At 37.7% G+C, this 10,960-nt stretch overlaps 1 protein-coding gene across 1 annotated transcript in view; it reads left to right on the forward strand.

The window, feature by feature from the left end:
• The window catches only part of Lnpep (leucyl and cystinyl aminopeptidase), a 94,078-nt gene extending 83,438 nt beyond the window's left edge, over positions 1-10,640 (forward strand). Inside the window, exons 16-18 of the mRNA XM_057755752.1 lie at positions 1,219-1,359; positions 1,951-2,032; positions 2,763-10,640. Coding sequence (XP_057611735.1) covers positions 1,219-1,359; positions 1,951-2,032; positions 2,763-2,894 — 355 coding nt within the window. The 3' untranslated portion in view covers positions 2,895-10,640. The remainder of the gene's footprint in view (positions 1-1,218; positions 1,360-1,950; positions 2,033-2,762) is intronic.
• The last annotated feature ends 320 nt before the right edge of the window (positions 10,641-10,960 follow it).

Below are 10,960 nucleotides of genomic sequence, written 5' to 3' on the forward strand. Positions count from 1 at the left end.
AAACATCATGTGGGTGAAAAAAAGGCAGTCAGCCCTGACAAAGAGAACAGGAAGAGACAGAGTTAAAGGCTCAAGTGTCCAAGGAGAGTCAAAGCGCATGCACCTTAGGACATAGGTACTGAAAGTCATACCAGGGATAGAGAGAGCATCTTAGCGTCACTGCTTCTCTTATATACGTTCACTCAGCTAAATCCTAACAGTGTCCCAGAGACATCCTTGGACCCTGCCCAGATCCACTTTCTAAATGATACTTTGTAAATAAGCATTATCTTTTTTTTCTTTTTTTTTTTCGTTTTTATTTATTTATTTATTTTATTGAAAAAAAATTCTGCCTCCTCCCAGCCTCCCATTTCCCTCCCACTCCTCTCCCCCTCCCCCCATCCCTCTCCCCCTCCCTCTGCAGTCCAAACAGCAGCCAGAGTTCCCTGTCCTGTGGAAAGTCCAAGGACCTTCCCCCTCGATCCATGTCTAGGAAAGTGAGCATCCAAACCAGCTAGGCTCCCACAAAGCCAGCACATGCAGTAGGGTCAAAACCCAGTGCCATTGTCCTAGGCTTCTCATCAGCCCTCATTGTCCGCCATGTTCAGAGTCCGGTTTTTATCCCATGCTTTTTCAGTCCCAGTCCAGCTGGCCTTGGTGAAGTCAGGACCCCGAGGGGTGCACCCACCCACTGAGACAGTGGGGCTGATCTGTTGGGAGCTCACCAAGACCAGCTGGACTGGGGCTGAATAAGCATTATCTTTAAAGCAACGGCTAGACTCTGACCTTAGCACAGCATACTATAAACTCCCATTATACATATACAAACAGCACCTGAGCACAAAGAGTAAAATGTGAAAATGCTTCTTAGGACCCTTCACCTGGTCCTCTTTTCCTTTATTTTTTAATAGTATCAGGTCTGTGGGTATGCAAGCTGAAGTATACAGGCTAAGTATTCCTGACCTGAAAAACCAGAAAATATGCTAGTTTCCAAAATTGTAGTAAGTTGCAGAATTTTCTTCCTTGATCTATTGTAAATCGTTGTATAACAACATGAATATGTGTATCATGATGATTAAAATAATTGACAGGTTTTAACTTGTGTACTAATCTTAGCCTAGTCCAACCTGATTTAGCTTGAATTGATAGAGGTTTACATTGGAACCCAGTGCTAATACAAGTTTGGTCATCACTTCAAATACAATAATTTTGAAGGCTAAATCTGTTTTTTTTCTTCAGGTTAATGAAAAGTAGCCTTGATGGTGATATCATCCGAACACAGAAGTTGTCACTTATCATCAGGACAGTGGGCAGGCACTTTCCTGGACACTTGCTGGCATGGGATTTTGTTAAAGAAAACTGGAATAAGCTTGTACATAAGTAAGATTCTTGGGGAATGACTGAATTCCATATCCTCAGACTGTGCATTTACAATAGGCTCCCGGTGCTTTGCTGGCTCCTGGGTTCTGATTTGTCCTAAGTGGGAAAACACTTCTTAAGCAACAACTTTCTATATTTAGAAGCATTGCACTCAGCAGTGGTATCCATTGAAACACTGGTCAAGGCCAAGTATACCTTACAAGCTGTTCATTCTAGCACAGCCCAGACTATTTCAGAATAGTTGCTATATGTGTTAGAACTATTTCTTGATTGCCAAGACATCAGTTAAGGAACCACACTTAGCTAGGTAGCACATGTAGGTGCTTCATTCGTCTCTTAAAACAATAATAATGTTTCTGGGTATAGATGATTTTTGAGAGCCAGATTAAGATTCTACCTCAATACCCCAAGCTCCCACCTCCTTTCCTGCCCACTGGCAGTAGTGTGTAAAGACACCCCAACTTCTGTGCTGCATTTCCAAGAGGAAACCCCTACTTTACAGTATAGCATTTCCTTCATGCTCTAGAACAACAGTTCTTTGGTTGTCAGAACCTGCTTAATTTTTCTCTCTTATTATTTGTGTTTCTTCAGGTTCCATCTGGGCTCCTATACCATACAGAGTATTGTTGCTGGGTCAACTCACTTGTTTTCAACGAAGGCACATTTGTCTGAGGTTAGTTGTACACAATTCTAAGAAGGAAGCTGCATGGTCTCCCCTTAGGCTGCTCTGTTTAAGTGAAATAGAGACTTTTCATGCTAATTCTAGTCTCTTCCATCTTCTTTCATCAGTGGTAATGATTCTGCATTGAGATTATTTTTAAATAGTTGCATATATAGCAAGGAGGTGAAGTGAAGTTCTGGTTCCATTCTCAGCACTACTTGCTCTCTCCTCAGTAAAATAATTGAAGTAGTAATGAAATTATTTTTGAAGAATTCCATTCAAAATGTGAATTTATTTATCAAGCCTAATTTTAAATTGCTTTAATTTTCTTCAGAGTTCTTTTTTTTATTTTAAGAAATAATATGGAGGGGCTGGAGAGATGGCTCAGCGGTTAAGAGCATTGCCTGCTCTGCCAAAGGTCCTGAGTTCAATTCCCAGCAACCACATGGTGGCTCACAGCCATCTGTAATGAGGTCTGGTGCCCTCTTCTGGCCTTCAGGCATACACACAGACAGAATATTGTATACATAATAAATAAATATTTAAAAAAAAAGAAAGAAAGAAAGAAATAATATGGAAAGAAGTAATAGACACAGGAGTAAAGGCACCAGCAATGAAGAAAAGATATTACCACACTTGATAGATGCAAATGCTTTGGCTGTAGGGCTGCTGATTCCAAGGTGTCACAAGGTCAGGGGAACCTCGGTCTCTCCTGTTTAAAATGTTTCTCTGGTGTTTACAGGTCCAGGCATTCTTTGAAAATCAGTCAGAGGCAACCTTGCAGCTTCGCTGTGTCCAAGAGGCTTTGGAAGTTATTCAGCTGAATATCCAGTGGATGTCAAGGAATCTGAAAACTCTGACATTGTGGCTGTAGCACACACAGCTGACCTTCCGGTGCCCACAGCTCTGCTGGTTTTGTAAAGGTTGAAGTGAAGGCAGGCATGCTACTGAGTTGTTTTGCACTGTTAGTTCTAGTTAGCTCAGGGCCCAATTGTGTTTTTCATGTCTTTTCTGAAATGTGTTTAGGCAGTAAGTAATTATTTATTACAAAGTTATATTCACCTGTATGCCCACCGTCTACAAAAACAGTGAGTAATTTTACTTTGGACACACAAATGGAGAAAAAAAATCATATTTGAAATTGTGTTCCATTTCTTAGTGTTCAGAGAGTTGTTGACACAGTGCAACCAAGGAAAGTCTGCTGTAAGAGCTACCCTATTTGCAGGCTGTTGATTGGTCAGCTGTTTGCTGCGTCTTGTTGATAGATGCTCCTGGAATGTGGTAGTTAGCCTGGAAGAGTCAAGCAAAAAAAGGCATTGAAGATACAGCTGTAGACAACTGACCTCAGGTATGCAGGTCTGCCCTGATTGGGGGTCTTTTAAAAATGTTTATATCTATATTATAATTTTTCCTGCAGAATAACCAGGTTCTAAAGATTTTTCTTGTTTCTGTTGAATTGAACAGATGAACATACAGGTCCAAAATCTCAGTTTTCCAAATATTTAACACTTTCAGCTTCATCTTTATGGCACTACTGTAAGGTGTTCTGAACTGAGTTGATGTTCATTATTTTATCATGAGTTCCAGTACCTTCCCACTCCATACACGTGGTTAGTCCTGCTGGTAGACGTCTGCTGTGGAGGAGTACTTCTATGCCTTGGCAAGCTTTCTGTTGAGTAGCACTGGTGTTTTTGTCGTTATTTTCCCACCAAGAATGTAATTTGTTTAAGTTGCCTTTTGACCTAACAAATCATACTATTTTCTCTGTGAATCATACCCATGTGTTTTTTTTTTTTAATTTTATGTTAGGGTGTGTATTAGAAACATTTCTCAAGAAATTAAAGCATTTTATTTTGAAGTTCACCATAGTACCTTAAAGGGACAATGAGAGTGTGGAAAAGGAATAGTTGAACATATGGTGGGCTATGAATTCTTTTTTTCACTGTTTAAAACAGTGATTTTGTTTAGTTAAAAAAAATAGCTTTTTTTTCTTTTCTTTTGGCCAAACTAATATTAAAAAGTGGCCAAGGATCAAGCAAAGGAATCGTGAGGGAGGGTATCCAGAGCAGAATGCGGGCGTTTTCACTCCTTTCGAAGGAGAAATACTGTACTTGAATTTTTTGAGCTATGCAGACTTATTCCTAGGTTGTTGTGTTTCTTTGATTCTTAGGGGAGGAGTTTTCTTCTTAATAACTCACGAGAATTCTATATTTTGTTTGAAAACTGTCCATGTACATAAAAGGGAATTACTCATTTGTGAACACTGAAAACACTCCACAGTCAGACCATAGAAAGACCACTTTTTTTATTCAGCTGTTGTAAAGTTAGAATACGTGGAGTTGAATACAAAGTTATAGTTTATTTTATGAAAATATTTTTATATAACAAAATTTTAATGGCTGACAATCTGAAAATAGCCTACTGTAATCCTAGTGTTTGCTCCCAGTTTAGTCTTTTCTAAACATTTTTGTGTTTTTGAGTAGAAAATGTTATTCCTGAGAATCTCAGAATCATCTTGATATCTTCGTGAAATAGTTAATTGTAGATCTTTATTTCCTTTGTGCTTTTGGTAAATGAATGGTAGTTTAGTTGATATTGAAGGTTAGGGGGGTTTTGTATTTTTAGAGTGAAGGAAAAATACTCTTGTGGGTTTGGTTGCCTCTTTTTGGTTTTTTACCATGTTGTATTACTAAATTCTACTTTGATACAGAGTTTAACTTTTGCTACTTCTCAAGACCAGTTCAATCTTGAGATTTATCTGCCCATCTTTGCATTGATCCTAAAATCTATGTAACTCTGCATATGGCAAATTTTGTCTTAAATAACTCTTTCTTCCATGTATGAATGTGAATGTGTGTGGTGTGCAGTGTTGTACATAGAGTCTTATGAGGATATGTGCAAAAAAAAGAAGAGGTAATTCTTGATGTATTGCTGTCAGAAGCTATTCATTCCCAGGATACTGGAGCCATAGTATTTTCACTCTTACCGATAATCCTCACCTCAATTGTTTTTAATTTTGATAGACCTCCTCTTAATTTCCCCACAGAATTCTGTAGATTTTCATGTTTTGTTAGCCTGCTTATGTGCATCTTCTTACAGCTAACTCAAAGTCAAGAATGTAGGCTGAGAGGTAGCATTTATAGTCTCGTAAGTATATTGGTAGCATTCAGATTTTCCTCCTCCAAAATTTACCTTGCATTCTGTACTTCTAGGAAGGAAGATTGACTCACAGGGGTCAGCTTGTGCTTTGAGTATAATACCTGACATCACTGGGTAGCAAGCAGTTAAGAGTGTTCTGTTGACTACAGAGAAAGGGTGTACTTGAATGTAATGTGAAGGCATATATTGATTATTAGGAAAAATAGAGCTGGAAAAATAGAAATTCTAGATTTGTGGAAAAAATTCATTTGGAGATCTGAAAGTTAGGAATTGGAAGAGGTAAATTTACTCTACTAATATGGAGTTAGCTATGATAAAGTAATGGCAGTTTACCCCCAGAAACTTGTGCCTTCTCTGTCTCATTTTGTCTTTAAAATGAAATTGTATTTGTCAGTGTTCAGTGTTTACAAACTTTCTTGCTGTCACAGGTTCTACCTAACTAGTTTTCTTTGCCATGTGTGTTTTCATTTTATGAAACTTTAGCCACTATTAGAACAAAAGCTTCCAGAAGAGTCCTGGGTATAAAAAACAAATCTAGCTGCATCAGGTTTACTGGGTACCAAACAATTCTTTCTGATTGATTATTGGGAAACAAGAAATAAAAATTAAGTTTTGTGTTTGTTGCATGATTGATATTCTGTTGTTGAATTGGATTTTAAAGGTACTTAATCTAAAGAACATTGAATGATAATTTTCAACCAGACTGCTGAGCACTTATATATGAACGTGTTCTGTGGATTTCAGGGATGGCACAGTACATCTCAAGTGCACTATTACTGAGGACTGCAGTCCCAGACTGAGTTCACAGATAGGAAAGGGTTGATTTATATGGGCCTCTAAGAACTGGGATCATAGGTATAATGTAGATTCCCCTCCGCCCCGACCTTACTTTTGTTTATACAGAATGAATTCTCTGCTTTGGAAATGTTCTGTCTTCTTAGATTTGTAGTTCTTAAAACTCAGGTATATATTTTTCTGGGTTTTGTGTTCTTTTATTTTGTTCTAAAATCTGTGAAATATCAAAGAAGTACAAAATGAAAAGTGGAAGTCTCAAAGTATGACAAATCTACTCTTTTCCCCATCCCTTACTGCCTAGTTGGGCAATAATTAGCAGAATAAGTGATTGGTTTTTAGAGGGTTTGTGGGAATTTGAGGGGGTGATGGATACTTTTGAGACATACACATGTACTTCTGTATGTTTTCTATTTTGTTTTACAGATGTTGTCCTGGTAAAGAGTGAAATACTGCTCTCTGATAATCTCTCCTCTTCCATGTTGCCTACTGTAGGTAACAGCTATAGAGTAATTTGGTTTTAATTTTTGAAATGATGTCATGAGTTTCAAAAGGGGAGCAAGGTAGCTTCTTTTAAAAGTGTTTAGCAACAATTTTGCTGCTATTTGGGACTTACTTATTGCTGCTCTCCATGCATTCTTGTGGACATGTACATAAACCATGCAAGTCCACACCGATGCATTGGAGTAACAGAGTGGTAATAGTGCCTACTGTTTTGCTCTAGTCTTCAGAACATAAGTTGCCTCTTATCCTTTCAAGCACATTTATAAATGCAATACTACTTTTTATATATTTCACTTAGACTTTTTTCTTTGCATAGATAACTTAATAACCATTGTGAATGAGTATGACAGATTTTTACCTTTTCCTTGTTGCCTCTTAAGACAACATCTAACTGTTCTGTTTGGTATAGTGTGCGAGAGAGTAGAGTACTGCTTGCTGTGCCTTTTTATTACTAATTATATTTGGTCCTATACCCTTGAAATGCATGTGAAAATACCTGATGAAATGTGGAAGACTGGATGTAAACAGTCACATATTCGTCTCACCTCTTATTGCCATTAGAATGGCTATGAGTGTGTGCAGGGAAGTGTACTTAATGTCTGTATATATGTTCTTACTACTGTGTTATATTAATTCACTGGGTGCTCAGAGTGGAAGGTACCAGTGGGGTTCAGATGTATAACAATGCCCTCTTTTCTTTTGTCTTATTGTCTGGCTGCAAAACTTTTTAAAGTATTTTGATAGCTGGATTTGGGTGTTGAGGATTGTTGTTTGATTGGTTGGTTTTTGCTAGACTAGAAAAGTAGTTTGGGGCAATGGTATATACTTTTTTAACATAAACATGCTATTGCTGCATTTTTACTTTCTTGTTTTCCCTGTCCTTTCTGTGGATTTATGAGGAAAGTGGGGGATCTTTCTAAGAAGGTTTTTCCTTCTCTTGCATTGGACATGCATTGCAGTGAGTGTCAAGTAGCACAGGCAGTGCTTTGGGGCTACTACTGGAGGTGGAGTTCTGGCATATGCTTTCACTGTGTTTTTGCTATGTGCTTCTTGGTCACTGCATTTCGTTGGGTAGCTATCCTTCACGTGGACTTGGTTTCTGACAAAGCATTGAGCTCTGAATTTAGTGCCCTATCATTCTTATTCCTTCAGTGTGAGAAAGATTTTCCTTTTATTCTTAGCTTTAGGGGGGACTAAGGGCGGGAAATACACTCTTACAAATGTATATAATTTTGTTACTATACTATATTATTTCATTTGGTACTGCGTCCTTTACATGGACATATAGGTACCTAATGAGACGTGGAGGTCCGGATGTATGAAAACTTCCTCTTTCCCCTTTCCTCGTTGCCTCTGTAGGCAATTGTAGAATAGCAGAGATTTTCTAACTCTGTTCCACCGGAGGGGTGGAATATGTATATACTTTAAAATGTAAATATAAATTTTTAATTTTTTTGTTGTTGTTAACTTCATTTGTACCTAAATCTGTCTGTGGACACTTAGGTGCATAAGAAATATCGAGGTTCATTCTATGAAAAATCTCCCTATCCCCTTCCCTCATTGCCTGTCTGGGCAATGGCTTTAGAGTAGTTGTGTAACTTTGGCATAGCAGTATGGGGTGAAAGAGTTCTGGGTTTTTACTTTTTTAAATGTATTTAAAAGTTTGTCAACAGTTATTTCATTATTTCACTTCCAATGTACTTCTGTGTTTCAACTTATTGTCAAATGAAGTGAGTCTGTACCCAGAGTCATGGAACATCTTCCTTCACTGTCACCTGTGCCGTACTCTAGTGGTGTGTGAGCACTATAGGGCTTGGGTCTTTGTTTTGTCTGTCTGTTGCTTATAACACAGTTTGTTAGAGAAAAAGTTAACCATGTCTATGTATGTATGTGTGTGTGTGTATATATATATATATATATTGTATTATATATATTGTAAATACCTTGTGGTGTTAACATCATTTTGAACCTGGTCCTTGTCATGACTATTTTTTTAAATATTACTTAATGAACACTGAGATTGATTCTATGAAAACTCTCCACACTCCCTATCCCTCATTGCCTGATGGGCAGTGGTAGACTAGCTCTTTTGTTTGCTTTGGGGGGGGGGGGTCTGGGTGTACATATATTTTGAATATATATAAATAATTGCTACATTCTATATGTTATTCCACATAGCACCAGTTCTTTGCTGGGGTTTGTAGATACATAATGAAACGTGGAGGTCCAGACGTATGATAACTCTCCCCTGCTCCCTTTTCCTCATTGCCTAGAAAGGCAGTAATTTTATAATTTGGGGGTTTTTTTTGGCAGTGGGAGGGGGGATTTCTTATGTGGGTAGTGGTTAGGAAAAAGGGATAGAATGCATGCTTTTAAAATATATTTTTTATGGTACTGATTAGGCCCCTAGTCCTTTGCATGAATAAATGGGTACTTAATCAAAACTGAGGATCGGTATATAACATACCTCCGATTCTCCCCATCCCCTTATGCCTGTTGGCAGTTGTGAGTTAAGCAGTGTTGTGGTTTTTACTTAATTATTTTGAATTTATATTTTTGATACTAGACTATTCTTAGTATAAATATTTTTTGTTTCTTTATTTTATTTTGTAGTCGTTTGCCTAACTGTAAAGGCCATGGTGAAAATGAATTTTATAATATGATAGAGCATATCCTTTCTTGCCTATTTCCTCACTTAGCACTAACTAGTTTGTGGGGTTTTTTTTTCTGGTTATTCTCTGAGATATATATTTTTTTAAGGATACAAATATATACACATACATACTCAATTTTCTCCCTTGCCTTCATTGTTTCCCTTAATATTTATTCCCTTGAAGATTTCTACATACACCTAGGAAAAAAACAAAGACTTGTTATATCTTGGGCACCTGACTGGAAGTGTAGCCCTGTGACTCCATGACAAATAGTGGCAATGCGTATGCACCAAATAAGATGGGAGAAGATGCTTAGATGTGGCTGCATTGTGGAAATTAATCAGACCCAGTAATTCTAGTGTTGATTTAACCTGAGACAGTGAAAGGCCAGCTTTGGTTTTGTAAATACCAGAAAAAACAGAGGGCAGTGCTGAGTAAAAGTGTGTTTAAATCTCCTTATTGCTTGAGGTAAGTTATTGAAGTTCATGAGCCAATATTGGTATTTACTGTAACTGATTTGAAGACCTCTTAAGAATGGTGTTGCTGTGAGGCCCAAAATTCAGATTTATCTCCAGAGTTCTATTGCATGTTCTTGTATACCCAGAAGAAGTCATTGTGATTATTAGAAATGACCATTTGAGTGATTGCTACTCCTCTGGTGACTGACAGACAACATGGTCCCAAAAAGAATTTCAGAAGCAAGACCTTTCTATCTTAGATCATCCACAGATGGCAGGGCAATTGGCCCCCTCTTACCCAGAACTCTTTTGTGTGGCTTTATCTCTTCCCTTAGTTCTCTATTAATTGAATCATCCCTATTCTGGTTTTTTGTTTGTTTGTTTGTTTCCTTTTGCCTTCAGTGCCTTTATTGTTGTTAGTTTCTGTCTTAAGTTGTACTCACAAATTTAAGCTAATGCTACATCCTAGTTAGCTTTGTGTTTCTGTGTGCATCTCATGCAACCAAGCCTGTATGCTCTCAGCATTTTTAGATTTCACATTGTCTTTTCATCCACCACATGGTAAAAGTTATGACTACACATTTGTTTGCATCAAAGAAAATGCATGTACATGCCTCCCCCATCCTTCCTATGTCTTAGCTTTCTTTTGTTCTCACTACTTTTTTAAACCAATATTCCATGAAGAAGATTTGCCATATCCATTTAAGAAACATTGAGTGATAGATAGGACTCCTAGAAATTCTCAAAGACATCTTATTTACCATATCAGATTTCTCAGGAATGTGTTGGAAATTAGCCTAGTAACATTGTTGTTACTTATACCTGCTGCTGTAGGAAAAAGTTATTCATGACACATTTACCTTTGATCATAAATAAAAGAGAAAGGGCCACCTTTTTGGAGTTAGTCATGGTAGTCATTAGTGATATTTTTGAATTGCTTTTAATTTGAAATACTTCAAAGGAAGTAAAGGTCATGGCTTAGCTCAAAGAAATGCTCCAGAAGTTGGACTGTATAAATCATCAGTAAAATAATTTTGTGTGTGTGTGTGTGTGTGTGAGAGAGAGAGGGGGGGGGGGGAGGGAGGGAGAGAGGGAGGGAGGGAGGGAGAGACAGGAAGAGACAGGGAGAGGGAGAGAGAGGAGAATTGCTACATAATTGGAGCATTTGCCTTCATCAACAAATCACGTTAAGACAAACTGTAGTCAGGGCTCTCTTGATTAAAGCCAAGTGTTCCTTGTGGCTGTGAGGAAGAATCTCTTGCAAATACTTTGGAAAGTAATTACTTGGAAACTTAAAAAGGTATTACTTTTTTTTTTTTTAAACACCACTAAAGACCTTCAGTTCCTTCAGTCTGAGTTTGTGGGTAGAATTC

Source organism: Chionomys nivalis, chromosome 2 (assembly GCF_950005125.1).
Source record: "Chionomys nivalis chromosome 2, mChiNiv1.1, whole genome shotgun sequence".
Lineage (NCBI taxonomy): Eukaryota > Metazoa > Chordata > Mammalia > Rodentia > Cricetidae > Chionomys > Chionomys nivalis.